This window comes from Dipodomys merriami, unplaced genomic scaffold, assembly GCF_024711535.1.
Source record: "Dipodomys merriami isolate MVZ:Mamm:240054 unplaced genomic scaffold, mDipMer1.0.p SCAF_60, whole genome shotgun sequence".
In the NCBI taxonomy this organism is placed as follows: Eukaryota; Metazoa; Chordata; class Mammalia; order Rodentia; family Heteromyidae; genus Dipodomys; species Dipodomys merriami.
This window is the reverse complement of record NW_027206180.1, coordinates 915,285-934,961: the sequence shown is the minus strand read 5'-3', so window position 1 is coordinate 934,961 and position 19,677 is coordinate 915,285. Positions and strand designations below refer to the sequence as shown.

The 19,677-nt window shown below is 50.0% G+C and overlaps 1 protein-coding gene across 1 annotated transcript in view; it reads left to right on the top strand.

Moving 5' to 3' along the window:
* The window catches only part of LOC138814504 (BOS complex subunit NOMO1), a 40,375-nt gene extending 34,234 nt beyond the window's left edge, over positions 1 to 6,141 (top strand). Inside the window, exons 27-31 of the mRNA XM_070003403.1 lie at positions 887 to 997; positions 2,560 to 2,661; positions 3,355 to 3,474; positions 5,172 to 5,264; positions 5,544 to 6,141. Coding sequence (XP_069859504.1) covers positions 887 to 997; positions 2,560 to 2,661; positions 3,355 to 3,474; positions 5,172 to 5,264; positions 5,544 to 5,675 — 558 coding nt within the window. The 3' untranslated portion in view covers positions 5,676 to 6,141. The remainder of the gene's footprint in view (positions 1 to 886; positions 998 to 2,559; positions 2,662 to 3,354; positions 3,475 to 5,171; positions 5,265 to 5,543) is intronic.
* The last annotated feature ends 13,536 nt before the right edge of the window (positions 6,142 to 19,677 follow it).

Sequence of the window (19,677 nt, the reverse complement as noted above, 5' to 3'; positions counted from 1 at the left end):
CAATTCAAGGTGAGGATGCAGCTCAGTCAAGCTCTAGAGCAAACAACCTCCACCTCCCCAGAAGTGGCCAGGCCTCATTTGAATTAATGCTCTGCCTCACTGAGGACCTCAGTGGCCAGACCATAGGGCTTCCTTGAGCCTAAGTGTTTGGAAGGGAGATGATGGCCATTTAGGGCTTTTTGACCTGGGAAATTGATATATGGCATTGTCATTATTATTTTTGCTATTACCAGGGTTTGAACTCATGCCTCAGTCTTACTTGACTTGCTTGCCTGGATGGTGCTCTACCACCTGATCCATGCTTCCGACCTTGCCTTTTGTCAGTTATTTTGAAGATGGGAGTCTAGTGAACTCTTCTGCCCAGGCTGGCCTTGAACCACAATCCTCCAGATCTCAGTCTCCCGAGTAGCTAGGATTACAAGTATGAGCCATTGGCACCTGGTGACACATGCCTTCTTAAATGGCTGTGTCTCTTACAATATCCTCTTTCTCTGGTGGGTGAGTTAGGCCAGAGTCGAGAGCAGAGATGAGGGCTGTGGCGGGTAAATATGAAAGCAAGAGAGCCCTCTGGGGTCTCACAAACCCCATGGCTGCCAAGTTCGTCTTCCTCTTGATTTCCAAGAGAAGCTACAAGATCTGGCTTTGGCAATGACATTTCTTGAACATGTGGGTAGATAATTAAAACTTAGAAAATAAATACTGCCGTCCAGCATGATGTTTCTGTGGCCAGGAGTATCTCCGCTGCCCCTGGGTGGCCTTGGACACTTTCAGAGGCAGCCCTGGCTTCATCCTGAGCCGGAGGCCACATGCGGCCCTCACTCTGTCCTGAGCTGGAGGTCAAGTACAGCCTCCATGGCAGGCTCAGTATAGCCTTCCTTGTGTCTAGGTCGGGAACAATGACATCGATGACGTCAACATCATCGTCTTCCGGCAGATCAACCAGTTTGACTTGAGTGGAAATGTGATCACCCCCTCTGAGTATCTGCCTACGCTATGGGTAAGCCCAGCATGATGGCTTGTGGTCTGTTTGTGCCCACCTGGCGCTGGCTTTCCAAGAGAGCTGTCCTTGGGGTGGAGATTAAGACCCAGCCAAGAGGGTGAGCAGTGCCAGGGGGAACTTTAGAACTTTGGCCTAGTTTTACAGGGATTTGAAAGATTGAACTCAGTCCTCAAAGCCTTGTGCTTTAGGCTGGTATTGTAACAGTTGAACCATGCCCCTCGCCCTTTTTTTTTGTCAGTCGTGGGGCTTGAACTCTAGGCTTGGGCACTGTCCCTCAGCTTTTCAGCTCAAGGCGAGTGCTCTACTGCTTGAGCCACAGTGCCACTTCCGGATTGATAGTAGTTTATTGGAGATAAGAGTTTCACAGACTTTCCTGCCAAGGCTGGCTTGGAACCTCGATCCTCAGATCTCAGCCTCCTGAGTAGCTAGGATTACAGGTGTGAGCCACCGGTGCCCGGCCCTAGCCCTTTTTGCTTTTAGTTAATTTTTGAGTAGGGTCTCATGCTCATACCCAGTTTGCCTGGACTGCAGCCTCTCATACAGCACATTACCACCATGTCCAGCTTTTACTGGTTGAGATGGGGTCTTGTAAGCTTTTTGTGCCTAGATTAGCCTCAAACCCATCTCTATCTTCTGAGTAGCTAGGATTATAGATGCGAGCTACTGTGTCCAGCTGGTTTCACATAATTTTTAAATGGAGCTAGCAAAGTCAAATGTAGATGTAGAGGGCAACAGAGAACATACCAGGTCATGGCCATGACCACAGGCTCTAGCGTGTGGCTCCTGACGTGTGTTACAGAGAAAAGTGCCCGCCTGGGCCCTCAGAGGCCGCCTCTGGCCAGTGCAAGGAGGACCCTCATAGCTTTGACCTGGGCTGGGCTGGGCCTCCCGCTTCCTCTGGTCCCACTGAATATGGTATGAGGACAGGCAAGCAATCCAGCAGCCAAGTCTAGATCCAGAGGTCAAGTTCAGATCTTGAGGTCAAGTCCAGATCCAGAGGTCAAGTTCAGATCCCGAGGTCAGGTCCAGAACCCGAAGCCCCCAGGTGCCTCTGCAAGCAGCCTGCAATCCAAATACAGCTGAGCAACTCTGAGTCTTAAAAATTCCTTCAGAGTTAAGAGCACGTGAAATAGGAGGCTGGCAAGACCCCTTGTGATGAGGCCAAAGCCCTGACTCCCCGCGTGTAGGCTGTGTGTTTTATGGGGCAAGCTCTCCAACTCTCCCCAGGGGCCTATTTTGTTGTCAGTATTGATGACTTTTAAAGCGCCTGTTGCATGCTCGGCGCATTAGAGACATTTGGGAAAGGTTAGAAACTGCTTTGCACTGTTCTCCATAATTAGGCTGTGGTTTGCTATTTTGAGCAACAAAGGTCATCCTGGTTATTCCAGAACCTCACATCTCTGCGCGGCATGCACCCACAGCCTGCTGCGAGAGGAGGCTCCTCCCTAGTCTGTCCTTGCAGAGATCCTCTCCCAGGAGCAGCTGTTCTGCGATACCTGCACTGAGTATTTGCAGCATTTCACTTTCCTAGCTCTGGCCTCGTCATTTCTCCTCCTCAGGTGAAGCTGTACAAAAGCGAGAACCTGGACAACCCCATCCAGACAGTGTCGCTCGGCCAGTCTCTCTTCTTCCACTTCCCGCCACTGCTCAGAGATGGGGAGGTAACACTGGGGGTGAGGGAAGGCGGGAAGGGCGGCTGCTCCTTTCCTTTCAGTGACCCACTGGACTGTTCAGTTTGGGAAGAGCTCTTCTCTCATCCTCCTCTTTTGTTTGTTTTTGTGCTGGTCCTGGGACTTGAACTGAGAGCCTGGCACTCTGGCTTGGTTTTTTTTTTTTTCTGCACAAGGCTGGCATTCTGCCACTTGAGTCATACCTCTACTTCCTGCCTTTTGCTGCCTAAATGGAGAGAAATCTCTTGGGTTTGTCTTCCCAGGTTGGCTTCAAATCACAGTTCTCAGATCTCAACCTCTTGAGTAGCTGGGATTATAGGCAAGAGCCGCAGGCTGCTTCTTGTCCTCTTGATATACTGCTGATTAAAAGGGTTGGTCTCTGGTCAAAGGAATCGGCTCTACATAGTTACGTTTTAAGCACTGTTGCTTTATAAAATTAGTACATATTCATGGAGGAGAGTTTGGAAAAAAGAACAAAACAAACAATCCATCATCCAGAAATTTCTTCTACTAATACGTTGATTGCCATTGCTTGGGCCTTTTTAGGCTTTGTGTGTGTGTGTGTGAATATTAAAAAGTTACTTCTGCAGTAACTCAAAGCTGGGGTTACTTTGTACATCATTTTGTAGCCTGTGTTTTCCAGTAAACTTGTCTCAAAGCCGTCATTTCCTTCCATGTGCACAGAATTACGTTGTGCTTCTGGACTCCACGCTCCCCCGGTCCCAGTACGACTATGTCCTGCCTCAAGTGTCTTTCACCGCTGTGGGCTACCATAAGCACATCACCTTGATTTTTAATCCCACGGTAAGTAGAGCAGGGAGCTGAGAACAACTTGATGGTGGTGAGAGGACAGTCCTCCCCTCTCAGACCCTCAGCACCGAGTCTCTCCAACCTGGGTTCTGTATTCCACATCTGGATTTCCCAGAATGCCTTTCTCCTTCCTGATACTGCTGGGTACTGTTGGGAAATAGTAACCAGGGTAGAATTGCTCATATCAGGGGCTCTGGAACCACTACCCTCCCAACTCCTGTGGCTAATGAGGCACCTAGTACCTGACTCACCCAAACCTGTAAAACAACTGCCACCTTCCAGGAACTACAGAGGACACAAGAGCATTGTAAATGCCTCTAAGGTACAGGACAACAGTGTGGAACATGCTCTATTTGACAAACAATAAGTGCAAACAGATGGACAGAGTACTCTGGGTGAAAACACACTTGGTCAGCAGTTGAGTCAGTTGCATGGTGGAAATCTGCTCATTCTCCTCTTTATTAAATAGTGGACCTAGGCACGCTGTAGCCTCATGGTCATCAGATGTTTTGGTCTCAGGATGCCTCTACACTTTAAGATGGTTGAGGAGCTCCAAGAACCTGGGTGTATATGGGCTGTACCTGTCTCTATGTCATGTGGCTGAAAAACCACAGAATTCGGAAACTTGAGAATCCATCAGCTGGCAGCCCTTAGCAGTTCAGTGTTCAGTGGTCTCAGGAAAAGCCACTGTCCTGTGAGAGAATGACAGTGGAAAAGCAGAGACTCCTCAGTCTTGTTCTGAGAATGGTTTTGGCCTCGTGAACCTCCCTGTACTGCTTTGATACCCTCCACCCTGGTTCATGAGCCTGTTTTCATAGTTGTCCAATAGCTTTTGTTTCCTTTGCAGTATGAGGGCTTCTTGGGAGGTTTGTGCATGTGACATGAGATTTCTGGGGCTGTAGCAGGATGGTACTTCTTGTGTCACGTCAGTGTCCAGAAGCAGTCTGCGATTGCCCCATTACCCCATGGTGTGGGGGTCCTTGCTCTTTCTCTCTAGTTGCTCTGTTCTAAACATCGCTCTTCTCTAGTATGGAGCACCTGGCCAAATGCTGACTGGCCAGGCAGAGGGAGGGCTCGGCATTTTTCACAAGGTGTTGGCCACTTCCATCCGTGTGCTCTTGGCTGGCATTGGGTCCTGTGGCTGCACCTAGCTGCAAGAGAATCTGGGAAGCAAGATCTATTCTACTGACCCAGATAACAATTAGAAGAAAGAGAACAGCCCCTGGAAAAGATGCAATCGTCTTGATTTTATTTCCTCTTTAGGCTGCAGTGTCTGGGACCAGCCTTTTTAGTATCACTGGGCCTAGAATAGTGGCTCCCATTGTGTCCTTGCTACACAAAGACCTGAATATAGCTAGGACCTGTTTACTTCTTAGCTGCAAGGATTTTTATTGTCTGAGTCTGGCTTCCTCAGGGGCAGTGGACGGGTGGAGGAAGTGTACCCTTGATGGGGCCTCTGTGGCTGAGCTGCAGATATTCTTCATGGAGGTCACCATGGTGAAGGACCCATGAGCGCTGGTCCACATGCTTGCATTTCTCCACTGGATACAAGAGTTTGGTTCTGGCAGGATCTGAGTGCCTGTGGGGAGTCGGTGTGGATGGCTGGGCGGGCTGTGGGAGTGGACAATGGCAGGCAAGAGGGAAGCGCGAGGCCTCCCTCCCGAGGAGAACCAGTGCTCCTGTGTTTGCAGAGGAAGCTGCCGGAGCAGGATGTTGCACAAGGATCATATATTGCCCTGCCACTGACGCTGCTGGTTTTGCTGGCCGGTTACAACCACGATAAGGTAGGAGGGCAGAGGCCTCCAGGTGGCCAGGGGACCTGGGGGAGGATGCAGCAGCCCAGAAGTGACAGCGTGTTGGAGACCATAAAGTCCTCATCGCTGTCCCCAGTCCCCATCCACAGGCACAGCCTCTAGTGACTTCTCAAGCCAGAACGTGTGGAGGGTTATGTTGCTCGTAGGATGGGAAGGCCAGCCTCCCTGGGATACTGACTGCGTCTGGAGACCAGGCACTGCCACAGAAGGGCCCTGTCCTGGCCTCTCTCACACCCCCTCTCTTTCCAGCTCATCCCCTTGCTGCTGCAGCTGAGCAGTCGGCTGCAGGGCGTCCGAGCCCTGGGCCAGACAGCCTCAGACAGCAGTGGCCTGGAGGACGTAAAGAGACAGGCCAAGAAACAGAAGACCAGGCGCACGTGAGGAGAAGAAGCCCATGTAGCCTGAGTCCTGCCCACGTCCCTCCTGTGACCCTGTCCCTCCTGTGGCCCCTTGTCCCTCCTGTCCCCTGTGTCCCTTCTGTGGACACGGTGACCGGAAAACACCCTTTCCTTGTGTGGCTCCCGTGGTGCAATGCAATGAATGGACCCTCCTGTCACTCTGCTGAGCACAATTTATTTTCTGAGTTGAAGATAATTTATTATTATTATTTTTGTCAGAGAAGTATTTAAGCCATGCTTGTGGCGTGAGAATGTAATTCTTCCCCGTGCGTACTCGTTGGTGGGAGGCGCTCCGGCCAGGGTGGGCTGCGGCTCTGTGGAGGGCCCCTCCCCCCCCCCCCAGCTTCCCCACCTCCCTCCCCTTTGCAAGAAACGCAGCAGCCTCCGCCCACCGCCAGGAGGCACTGTGAGGAGGGCAGATCAATAAAGTCCCATTCATTTGTGTGGTAGCTTGTTTCTCGGGTGACATGGGTGTGACACACACAGGTGCACAGGTGGAGCCCTGCGTGGAGCAGGTGGGACTGTGACCCCTGTGGCCCTAGGGATGGGGACAGCAGACCGTGGGATGTCGCAAATCAAAGGGCTCCGCATCTAAAGGAGGCACATGGCTTAGCTCAGGTGCACCATCACCCTACAGGAGCATGCACTCTGTTGGCCAGAGAGGCCAGAAAGATGAAGTTTGGGGTGAGTCCCCCAAATTTTAAGGACATGTAGCACGATTGTGTAGAGTGGGTGACTGGGAAAGGCTCTGCTTTGTGTAAGATCTGCGGGTATCCATTGATCCTGGCAGTGGGTAGGAAGTCCTGGTAAGAAAGAAAAAGTAAGGGCGAGGAGGGAGGGCCAGGCCCTCTGCCCAGTGTGCGCTGACAGCCTCGTGGACTGGTGCCTGTGGCAGGAAGAGCAAGCTAACACCTGTGCACAGAGGCCTAGGTGGACAGGCCAGTACACAGGCTCCCTGGGAGAAGCCCTGGCTCCTGAGCCGCCCAAGGAGCTGCTGTGTGTCTGGCAGCTCAGCCCTGGCCTCTTTCATGGTTTGCTTTGTTACTGCATGAGGAAGGGGAACTGTGTGCAGTTGGGGACAGATGTGAGACAGAATCCATATCATGTGTCTACTTCCTATTCCTAGTGGACAGCCCGAACCATCCCTTTAAATGTTAATGATGCTTTTTATCAATGCTGTATAAAGGTTAAAAGCTTGTGAAAGACAAGCAAATGTCACCATGCTCCGGCCAGTTCCTAGTGCTGTCATGAAGCAGTAGCTTGTCCCCATTGCTGTGGGACACGTCCTCCACTGTGTCCAGCGGGGACTTCCGGCAGCGTTTCTGCATCCATCTGCAAGCTGGGCTTTGCCCGTTGTGTAGTTTTTCTTGCATTTTCTGGCACTCTCTGGACAGAATTCTTAAGAAAGGAGCAGAGGTTATAAAGATCAACTGTCCCGGAGACTCTGGAAGTGGCAACTTACTGGAACATCTTGTATTACACTTCTGCTTATTAAAATGGCCATAAAAATGGCCCAAAGTAGTGTACACCTGTGATCCCATCTACTCAGTTAATAAGCATAGGTAAAAAGCTTGATGGTTTTAAGACCAGCCTGGGCAAAGGTGCAAAATCCCATCTGGAAACTAAACTAAAGGCAAAGAGCCTGAGGGTGTGGCCCCACTGGTAGCCATTGCTGAGTCTGAGTTCACTCTTCAGGACTGTAAACCCAAAACAGAACTACCCACAAACTTTAACGTGGACACCCCAAGGGGCTTCAAGGCAGTCATTACCAGGCAGCGGCTTCCCCATGCTTCTCTACGGCCTTCTGACCCCAACCGGCTCTCAGTGTGGGGTGTGGTTGCCAAGGGGACACAGGATGGCCTGTTGGGAGGGACAGGCTCTGGAAGCAGCCAGCCCAGCTTGCAAGTGGTGTCTGCAGCCCAGGCAGAGAACACAGCTCTGGTTGACATCTGATGGCTGCCACTTTCTTGTTTCTTGGTAGTCCTGGGGTTTGGATTCAGGGCCTCACACTTGCTAGGCAGAAGCTCTACCACTTGAGCGCACTCCAGCCCTTGTTGCCTTGCATATTTTTTTTTTCTTTGCTTAGGATCTTTTGCCTAGGCAGGCATCTCCTACTTAGGCCTCCCTTTTGGCTAGGATGACATGATCACCACCACATCTGGCTCTTCCCTATTTTTTTTTTTTAAATGCTGGTCCTGGAGTTTGAACTCAGTGTCTGGGTGCTGTCCCTAAGGTTTTTTGCTCAAGGCTAGCTCTTTTTTTTTTCTTCTTTTTTCTTTTGCAGAGCTGAGGACTGAAGTCAGGGCCTTACACTTGCCAGCAAGTACTTTTCCACTGAGCAAAATCCCCACCCCCTAAAGCTAGTTCTTTACCACTTGAGCTATACTTCCAACTTTTTTTTTAAAGCAGTTAGTTGGAGATAAGAGTCTAACAGACTTTCTTGCCCGGGCTGGCTGTGAACCATGATCCTGAGATCTTGGCGTGAACTACCAGTGACTGGCTTCTCCCCTAATTCTTTACCTAAGGAATCTGTAACAAGGATATATGATTGCACTCTTTAATTTGGAGTAAATGATGCAATGTTAACTCGGACACTGCTCAGCAAATACCCAGCACACAAATAGACAGTGGAGAGGAGACTTCCAACAGAAAGACTCTTGGTTTCAGAAACCCAGCTCCAACTAGCTTGAGCAAAATGGGGCATTTTCCTTTATTCAGTGGAGCAGCGCAGGAGTGTCAGCATTCATGAGCAGTCGGGTCCAGGGTTTCCGTCATTCTGGCTCTGCTTCCTGTGTGTGGACGTTGTACTGCCTGCCCTCGAGGCTCCGAGAGACCACTCTGCCAGCACCGGCCGAGCACATCCTTTAGTGCAGGTGCAACATGCGGGGCTCCATCACCACTAGTGGCAGGGCCCAAAGTGCAGGCGACAGGCAGCTGAGAGAAGTCTTGGGAAAGTGGCTTTTGCCAATTTGTTCTGCCTGAGGAAGTGCCTGAATCACCACAGTTTGTAGACCCTACAAAAGAACTTCCAGCTTGTAATACCCTAGGTCAACCCCAGCAAAGGCGAAGGACCATTGGACAAGCTGCCCACACCCATGATCTATGACCTATGACACACAGTGCCTGTGACCATCCAAGAGCTGGGTACAGCAGATCATGCCTGTAATCTCAGCACTCAGGAGACCAAGGCAGGAGGATTGTGAGTTTGAGGTTAGCTTGGGCTACACAGCAAGATTGTTTTACTATGTTCCCCACCCCATCCCTTCCCTGCTCCTCTATGAACATAAAATAGCCCAGCATTCAGACTGTGACCAAAGAATTTTTGTCAATAAAGTTTTATTGCAACACGTTATTCATTATGTGTCACTGATAGCTACTTTGGATGGACAATAGCAGAGTTGAGAAGTTGCCATGGAGATTGTATGGCCCACAAAATATTCACTGTCTGGTTTGTTACTGACCAAGGTTTGCCAAGTCCTGGCACAGGGCAGAGAGAGGTTCTGTTGCCCCCATGGCAGCAGGATGTAGGAGGCGCCCCCATTGTGAGGGCCATGTCAGTCTTTTTCCCAACAGAGCCTGGCTGGACACAGCCCAAGGTGCACTTCTTTGGGACCTAAACGGATCATTAATATTGAATGTTTACAACTCGCTCGCTCCAGTTGATTCAATTTAATTTCTACTGTCTCTGGTCACGGACGTCTACGTTCAAGGGTCGAGGCTGAAGGTCTTTCTGTTTTCTGAAGCCCCGGAGTGTATTGATTCTGTGAGATGTTCATCTTTCTGAAAAGAGCATTCCCTGACGTGACAGGAGAGATCACACATTGCTTGTTTTCTGTTCCTTTCCATCTGGTGAACATGATAAAACTGTGACCTGGCGTCACCCAGGAACCCCTGCGTCTCTTGGAAGCGGAACATCTCTGACTTGGTTTCCTTTTTCAGCTCTTTCAGGTCAGTGGGTAAGGCAGAATGGGAAATACATTTCCTGGCCTAGGAACCAGTCAGATGTGAGTTCGAGCCCTGCCTTCACGGGGGAGCTGTCTAGTGTTCCTCAGCCTCGGGCTGACCAGCAGCAACAATAGGGGACAATAGCAGCTCTACAGGGCCAGCATGAGAATTAGTGAATGGCTCTTGTGGGCAGTGGGCCCAGGTCAGATTGGACAGTACTTGTGTCATGTCAGGTGTTCGGTATTTTGAAAATCATCCCCAGGGAAAGCTAGATGACAGGTCATCACCACAGCCCTGCCTGGATCCTTCTATTTGGCCAGCTGTCCCCAGCTTGTCCACACCTGTCCTAGCTGCTGTAAGTGCTGGCTGGCTAACAGCTCCCAGCTGTCCCCTTCTCTGGGAATCACCCACGGGGGAAGCCACCTCACCTGGAAGGAAGGGAGCCATTATCTCAATGACTCATTTATGTGGTCCTATGGAATGACCAGTCCAGCATGACCAGCCAGGATGGATGGACGGATGGATGGATGGTGCAGCCCATACTTCACAGCTCCTCCTGGATCAGGCTGAGGCTGGACATGAGGGACCATATTTTCATTGGCCTGCCTTCCTCACTTCTCTTAGACGCCATCCTTCAACGTTACATCGTCTCTCAAGTCCCCAGTTCTAGCTTTGCCCCTGGGAAGGGTGCTCAAGACCACCAGTGTCTGATTTATAGAATGTCATCTTCCTGCGACATCTCAGACTGTGGTCACTCTCTGTGGGGTCTGCAGGCAGGTGACCCAAGGACTTTGTCACACACGTTTTTTCTCTGACACACACCAACAGGATGCACATAGACTCCAGGCGCCTGCATGCTCCATGGGACCCTGTAGGCTGTGGTATGATCAGCAGAGTGTGTGAGACTGTGTGTGTGTGTAAGAGGAGACCACAAGCTGCACCTCTGGTTCTGTGGCCTCACCTGAGCTCACGTCTCCCTCCTGCTGCTCAGGACCCTTCAGGCAGCTGACTGCTGCAGATGAAGAGAGCCTCTGGGAGGCTTATGCATCAGGACGCTGGCCTGTCCCCGCCATTACTGGGCCTCCTGGCCTCTGCTGGCTTTGAAAGTCTTCCAGCAGCACCATCCAATCTGGGAATGTCTCAGCCTGGGCACCACCTCCCACCCTTCGACCATTGCCTATTGCTCTGTGACATATTGGTCCAGCCTGACCCGCCTTGTGTGGATGCCACGATGAGGTACACCATATCTCTTGGGAAAGATGGGCTGTGGGGTCAAGTTGGCTCCTGGACCTTGTTTTTGCCATTGAGATGTGCAGAATACTGAGTCAGTTACTAGCCTCTGGTGAGAGCTAGACTTTGCCCCCTCCTCTTTTCCCTCCCCAGGGGGTTTGCCCAGGCTAGACCACTGCTGCCTGGGTGATGGGTTAGGAGGAAGATACTAATGTTTGGAGCATTGTTACATTAACATTCTTGCTTGCAAGTTAGAAACATAGGCCGGATGCAGTAGCTCATACTTGTAATCCCAGTTCCTTGGGAAGTAAACCTGAGAAGCAGTTGCAAACTAGTCCTGGCCCAAAAAACCTTCACAAGAACTCATGAGACCTCATATCAATCAATAGCTGGATGTGGTGGTACATGGTAGGAATCTCCTCCTCCTTCTTTCTCAAGATATCTCCTGATATTAAAACAAGGCTTAGTAGTGACAGAGTGGGTTTAGAGGAGCGACAACCTTGAACTCCACCACTTCCTGGCTGTGTGCTCAGAGACAGGAATCTGCTGTCTCGGAGCCTCAGTTTCCTCCTCATCTGGAATCTGGAGTCAACAGAGAGCTGGGGCTCCATGTGAAGAATCCTTCAGCATTGCCTCTCTTTAGAGTGGTCCAACCTTCCTGCCTACAGTTTCATCTTCTTCCCTTCCATCTTAGAGAACCTCTCTCCAAGTTCAGGAATATCTTTGCTGTGATCCCCGAGGCATTCCGCTGGTATTGCTATTGCTACCTTTTGATTCCCCTTCCCATCCCACTTCGGGGAGGTGGTACGAGAATCTTCTCTGAGCCTTCCTGCTTTCCGGGAACAGAGCTCTAGCACGCTGCCAGGCAGGCTGGAGGGACTAAGCACACAAACTGGATGGCCTTCCATTTGCCCCTGAACTCCTGGATGGCAGCTGTTGGACTGTTGTATTCTATTCCTCCAGTGGCTGGTTCCATGTGGGGCACACCAGGTACTCAGCAAATGAAAGGTGAAGGATTTGAGGTGTGTGAGAAGCTTGGCTGTGTAAGATCATTCTTACCTGCTTCTTCTTCCCCCCATTGCTTCACGACTGACCAGATCAGATGAGGACTTTGCAAAATGCAAAATGCAAAAGCAGTGCCTCTTGCTGACACATTGAGAATATAACACACAGGATGTACTACGACCGTGCATGGCCTGTGTCCTCCAAGCTGGTCCTGCTTTGGTCAGCAGACTCTCAGGCCTGACTTTAGCTCCCCATTGCGGGGCTTTGGAAATTGGAGGGGTGGGATGAGAGGCAGAGTTCAGCTCTCTCTGTCCTAGTCCTTCAGCCCCGGGGTAGGGGAGGGGGAAGTCACCGATCCCTGCGAGGGAGAGAGCCTCGTGTGCGATGATGCTTCATCGGCCTGACGCAGCCGAGCATTTATCATGTCATCCTCTCGCTTTTGGTGAGTGGCTTTGACAAAAGGAGCCATTGCTTCAGTTGGTCGGGGACCAGACACTTCATCCGTCGTACATGTCCGATGCAGAGGCTCGCTCATTCCTCAAGTGCCTGCCTCCCGCGCCGAAGCCATCCATTGCTGGGGCACACAGTGAAATGACTCCTCCTTCTAGGCAGTCGGCTGTTTAGGTCCCATGTGGGCCCAGCGAGGTGAGACACTTAGAGAATTGGTATGCTGAGGGTAAGAGAGTGTGAGCTCCTTGTCACGGGTGTGTGCAAGGAGAGGCTGGCATGTGCATTTGATGGGGATGCCCCAGGAGGAGGCTGGCATTCAACCTGGCCTCCCGCTGGAAGATTCTGAAGGTTTCTCTCAATATCCACATCTACCCCTCTTCTGTTTCCCCTTTCTCCTGCCCTGCACGGTCCTTCCTTTCTCCTGCTCTAGACCTTGGAGTTCAGACTCCTGGCCCACTGTGTTGAGGGACCCTACTCAATAGCCATGAAATCCTGGGCCAGGGAGCAGATATGGTTGTTCCGCCCATACCACCTGGATTGTAGTTACACCATCGGAATCAGCAAACATTACAAGTCAAAAGCAAGGTTCAGCATCCTCAATATTTTCTAGCACCCTGGGCCTCTGGCCTTAATCAGAGATGCTGATTATCACTGGGCTAGGAGGTCTCAGGCTGGCTCCTAGCCACCCAGAGGGCAGGCTGTATGAGATACCTTCTCTCTCTACTCTCCCATTCCATTTCTCCAGAACTATTTTCTGTCCCTCCCAACTAAACTATGTGAATTTGAATCCTTGTCCTCAAATCCTTGCCTCATGTCTGTCTGTCTTCTGGGAGCCTGTGTTGTCTGTCTTATAGCTGGGGTCCCACAGCAGCCTGTTGGGGAGATGTTGGTTGAACCTGGCACATTGGAAATGCATCAGTGATCCTGAATAGAGACTGGGTCTAATGAAAATACCCAACACAGCACCCTGGATGTGCTTGGAAAACAAGCTTGACAGTACCTTGTCTGTAGGGAGCATTTGTCCTTCCGCTAAGCTGATTGAGGCAATTGATTCCTTTTGGGTCAAGTACTTCATATGCCAAAGCAGACCTGATGTCCTTCCACGTCAAACACCTGTAAACTAAGGCTGACTTAGTTGCTAATGGAATGAAGGGAGTTGCTTTGTGGGACCTAACTGAACCCCATACCAAGATATGTATGTGGGTTTCCATCTGTCACCTCTGTTAATGCCAGCCTCTTGGTGACTTGGCTTCATTTTGATCTACAGAACAGCTACTTGCAGGTGACAGGGAACTAGGAAAGAGAGAGAGAGAAAAAGAGAGAGAGAAAGAGAGAGGAAGAAATGGTCTTGCACAAAGCCATAGAAGTTTGAGCATGTGATATGTCATCCCATCCTGAGTGATGGAGAACTTTGCTAGTATTGTCTGGAATGTTCTTCACTACCTTCTAATGTAAGTATGTGTATTTCCACTGAGGTGCAAATTGCAAGCTTCAGAGAGGGGCAATAACTTCCCCAAGGGCACCCAGCTTGGAAAGAGCAAATCTAAGATTCATACCCAGTTCTGACTGGTCTCAGAACTTGCTGTCTTTCCTTGCCCCCCGCCCTACTGTGGAGGAATTGTGAGGTATAAATTAGGATGGAGGGGTGGAGAGAGAAAGTAGCAAAGTTGACAAACAGGATGAAATGGAAATAAATGTGGATTTAGCCCACCTCCTGCCAAAGCTGTGACTGGGAAATGTGACAGATGACACAAGACCTGTGTCCTGAGCGTGGAATGTTTTCAGACTAGTGGTTCCAGAGCATTTGTTAAACACTTTGGATGTGTCTTCAAAGTCCGCCTCATATTTCATCCAGGCAGGCTGAGCCACATGCTAATGCATGCTAATATCCCTCGCAGGAGCCCTGGCAGACCGCTGGCTTTGGTCCCTTATTAAAGCTGCATGTGTTCTTCCCGCATCTGGACCAGATGTCCGAAGGCCACAGTTGGGAGGGCCCTTCATCCTCAGCCAACAGGCTTCTTCAGTGATGCCTCCTGGCAAGTTTCCTCCACTATCAAGTGTAATCAATGCTACACCTCCAGTTGGCTTGCCTTCTTACAGGAACTGCCTTTGCTTGCATTCTCTTTCCCTGCCATTTTGAGCCCATAGTGAAGTCCTGACTCCACTTGCTATGTGTTGAGCTCTGAAGCTATGGTTCCCTGGGCCTTGGTTCTTTGGCCACTGGTGATTGGCTCAGACTTAGGTCATATGACCCAAGGAAAACCAATCAGCATCCTTCTTTGGAAGTTTTGAGCTTATGAGTCCGAGAGTCTACAAACCAGTCCTTCTGTAAAGTGGAGGTTATGAGAAATACAAGGCTGGGGGCTGTCGGGAGCCGCCTCTCCTCCATTAAGAGGGAAGGAAAAAGCTGACAGAAGCAGAAATGCAGAATAAAGTCCTGTTGAGATTCAAGTACTTTGGTGACAGTTTTCTACTTCAGCTCTTCTGATCACATGTCCTTTGGTTTGCGTCCAGAGACTATAGGCAAGGGGAAGACCATCCTGATCTACAGTGCAGGATGCAAGCCTGAATTCAGACGGCATCCTGGGTTCATATCTCTGGTGGGGAGTTCTCCACCACCACTCTGAGGAACCCTTAGACTAGTAGGAGGCCCCCACAAGTGAAGCCAGGCTGACTGCCCCTCTCCACCCCCAGACACCCTGCTCCAACCATGGTTGCTTCAGGCCCCTTGTAGGCTCCAGCCTAGGGAGCATGAGATGAACCTGCCTGCAGCTAGTTACTCCAGAGAGCTCCAGGCCTGGTACAGATCCAGGCCTCAATCAGATCCAAAGGACTGTTACCTGTGGGTGGTTTTCAAAGGGAAGATCCTAGAAGTTCCAATAGGGAACTGAATGGGGACACACAAAAGGAAGGCAGCAACACAAGGAATGTAACAGAGAATTCGGGAGGAGTCTGTGGTAATGGGAGTGGGCTGGCTCTAGGGAAACAGGGATGTGGAAGTCGCAGGTATTTTGTGACGGGATCGGCCCAGGTGCAGAATAATCTTCTGTGTGAGGTGTGACCCAGATGCATGAAGCCTTAATTAATAAGTTATTATTTTTTTCTGGAAAAGTCAAGCTAAGGACACACACACACACACACACAAGGTTCGCTGCCCAGGGGGACCACAAGTTACCCACAAGGAGGATAGATAGAACTTAGGGTATTGGGGGGATGGATAGCAGTTACCAGTGCTTCTCCAGGTGTGACTGGGAAACTGAGGGAGGGGGCTGACTTCAGAATATTTTTTTTTGGGGGGGGGGATACCCAGGCTTGAACTCAGGGCCTCATAACCTCTCACCTGGCTTGGTTGCTTATGATTGGCTCCCTTATCACTCAAGTCACGCCTCCAGCTCAGCTTTTTGCCTGTTAATTGGAGATGGAGTCTTTGAACTTTTCTACTTCGGGCTGGCTTTGAACCCTGATCCTCAGCGGACGCCATGGGCGCCAGTTTCCACTTTCTTTCCCTCACAGCTCACCGGCCTCAGGAGGAAGAGCACGCCCCTTAGTGACTCAGCAAAAAAAAGAGTGGAAAGCTTGTGATCGACAGGTGGGAGTGTCGTGCTGTGATTGGCTGCGATTGGTCTGAATACTGGAAGCAGGTCTGTGACTGGTGGGAGGGACAAGCTCATTTGCATACCACACCCATCTCGCGCTTTTTCTGGCTATAAACACCAAGCGGCCACCTCAGGTCTCCGCAGACCGCCGGGAGCTCCTCAGGAGGGACGTGAACGTGTTGGACAGTCAGGCCCCAATAGTGGTGGTGTTTTTCCTCAGTGGTTATTTCACCTGTGCCACCCATAGAGTGAGCTTAAGGGCTCCTGGCACCCAAGGCTTGAGAGCCTGGCTGCTATGAGTGGTGAATTGCCAAGCGGGCACAGGGCCACCGACAGTCAAGGCCCAGAGAGGCCTAGTGTGCAGGTTGGAGCCACAGGGCCCTGGGGCGTCAGTCCAGCCATGGGTCCTTGGTCCTGTCAGGGCCCAGAGCCACCAACCCTGAGGAAGCCGCCTTTGCCTGCTTGCAACAGCCATCCAAAGTAGAGCTGCTTCGGTGGCAGCATCGGCAGGGAGGATAGAAGACTCCAGAGAGGGGGAATTGATTCCAGACTTGCACGCCCAAATCCTGCCCGACCCGAACGACATCTGCTCTTGGATTCTTTAGGTAGGTGAACTAATGAATTCACTATTCGTTTAATTTTGTTTTTATTTTGACAGCAAGAGATCTGGTCAATGGCATCTGCAAAATAATCGGGGAGAGCTAGGTGGCCAGTTATATTTAAACCTGGAAGGGGTAATCCGTTTGAGGCTTGGAAGGAAAAGTCACAGAGCACTTGTTGCCCTCAGGGTCTTTCTGGATCCAAGGCAGAGGGTGGACTGCCGAGCTGCATTGGCAGCCTCCATGCAGAGGCAGGGCTGGGCCAGGCATGGAAGGAGGGCAGCTCCTGCAGACTGACAGGCAGGAGTTGGCAGGGCTATAAATCAAGGCCCCAGGGCTGGCAGGAGTTTCCTTGGAGGCAGGAACGGGGTGCAATCCAGGACTGATGGATGAGAAGGCTTGGTTGAATCTGAGGGACCCTGAGTGCTTTGCTTTATTTAGCAAGGTTCTCCTTGAGAAGATGGAGGAAAACGAGGTAAGAAGACCAACTGGTTTTATTCTCCAGTGACTTTCTGTACTAGCAAGTTTCATTTGAACACTCACAGGCATGTACTCTGTTTATTTCTGTCATATGTGGCATCCAGTGCTGCCCTGTTCAACTGCCCACGTTGGGAACTGTCTAACTCTAGGGTAACCATTTACATTACAATCTGTTTCAACAGCATCCCCGCATCCCACAGGTCAGTCCTGTTCCCAACAAATGGCAAGTTAGATGGTGTTGTTATAGTCCCACTTTTTTTCTATAGATGAGTGGATGGGCACAGAGAGGGCGAGTGAGTTGCCCAAGGTTACACAGCTATTGGGTGGGAGAACTCTCACTTGAGCTAGATGAGTCCAGTTAATGCATTCTCTGTCATCTGACTTAGCCCTCTGAATTAAAACCTTCTGAGAGCTGGGCACTCACTCACTGGTAGCTCACACCTATAATCTTAGCTACTCAGGAGGCTGAGATCTGAGGATCATAGTTCAAAGCCAGCCAGGGGAAGGAAAGTCTGTGAGACTCTTTATCTCCAGTTTGCAACCAGAAAACTGGAAGTTGAGCTGTGGCTCAAAGTGATAGAATGCTAGCCTTGAGCAAAAAGTTGCTCAGTGACAGTGCCCAGGCCCTGAGTTCAAGCCCCATGACCAACAAACCCCCCCCTTCAAAAAAAAACCCCTCTCTTGGGTCAGTACAGTAGTCAGTCACATCTTGGATTTAATAGTGCTCTGCATGTACATTCCCTCCATGCCCCCAGGTCTTACTTAGCACAGGACCTGGGTTTGGGGGACCCTTCTCCCCAAGGATACCAAATCTACACATGCTCAAGCCTCTTATATAAGGGAATGTGGATGGGGCTGGAAGTGTGGTTCAATTGGTGGAGCACTAGCCATTGAGCAAAAGCACCAGGTAATGAATTTGAGTACTGGTCTCAGATGGAAAAAAAAAAAAAAGGTGGTGTGGAGTTTGTATAAATACCCCTTTCTGCCTACTTTACATCTTGTCTATCTTACTTCTGCACTGTATGCTGCAGAAATACCATGAAATTACATACAATGCTGTCTTCAGAGAGCATCAACAAAGAAAAACTGCGCACGCACAGTATAGACATAGTTTTGTTTTGGGTGGTATGGGGGTTTGAGACTCTGGCTCTTGTGCTCACCACTTTATACATCCAAGCCCTTCTCCCGACTTTTGGTGCTGGATATTAATTTAACTCAAGGCGCCTTGCTTGGTAGGCTGGTGCTCTATTACTTGAGCTATGCCTTTAGCCCTGCTTACTTTTGAGATAGGATTTCATGAACTTTTCTGCTTGGGATAGCCTTGATCCTTGATCCTTCTGCTCTCAGCCTCCCAAAGTAGCTAGGATTATGAGTGTGAGCCACTGATGTCCAGCCTTACTGTCTCACTTCCTGCTCTGGCATGCACTTGGGCCAAGATCCACTTATTAAGCTTCAAATAATAGCTGGAAGAACACCATTGTATCCAGCTATGGGGTTAAAGAGGAGTCTTGTGATCTTCTCTGCCTGGGCTGGTCTTCCCAGTCCTAACCCCCCCCCCCCCCCCCACCAAGTAGCTGGGATTATAGGCATGAGCCACTGGTGCCCAGCTGAATTATATATGTTATATATGGGTTGGTTGAATCCGTGGATGTGGAATACACGGGAACAGGGGACTGCAGTGAAAGGCTGCTACAGAGATTTGCTATTTCTTCCTGAAATTAAACTACAGGTGGGACCATGCTGAACATACACATTATTTTAAGTAAATGTGAACAAAAATCCAGTGTTTAGACTTAGAAGAGTTCACATTAAAAATCCTACATTTAGCTCCTCTTAAAAATCAGAAGATGGGTAAATTTACCCATGTTCCTTTTGGGCAAGAAGCCGCTGCTGCCCCCTGTAAGACAGAGCGTGGTTCTGCAGTTTGCCACCCTCTGCACTACTCTCCATGCCTCACACCCACTTCTTCCTCATTTTTACTGACTGGTGCCTGTACACATTCCTTAGGTTGGGATTCTTATTTCAGTCCACGCTAGAAGACTAGTTTTCTGTTGGATTTTGCTTGAGTGCTGTCCCTGAACTGTTTTTGCTCAAAGCTAGTGCTCTGTCACTTTGAGCCACAGGTCCACTTCCATTTTTCTGGTGGTTAATTGGAGAAAATAGTCTCACAGACTTTGCTGTCCCACTGGCTTTGAACCGCAATCCTCATACCTCCTCCTGAGTAGCTAGGATTACAGGCATGAGCCATTGGTGTCTGACTTTTGTAACAATTTAAAATCTAAAGTGGTAACCACAAAGATTCAATGGTTTCTTATCCCTTTTGGAGACTAAATCGTTTATTTTTTTGGGGGGGTGGTGGTAGTGGTGCTTCATGTGGCATAGCATTGCTGGTACTAGAAAGTTAAGTTTTTCTCCTGTTGGACCATGAGAATATCTTTGCTGCCCTTTTTGACTTGGCTACCAGGGTTTTCAGAAACTCATGTATTCAGACTCTCATCTGTTTGTCTCTCTGTCTGTTGGTCTGTCTGTCTATCTATCTATCTATCTATATCTTGGAAGTACTGGGGTTTGAATTCAGGACTTTTGCTTGCTAACCAAGTGGCCTACCACTTAAACTACACTCTCATTTACCTTTAATTTGTTTTTCAGATACCATCTCTGGCTTTTGCCTAGGCCAGCC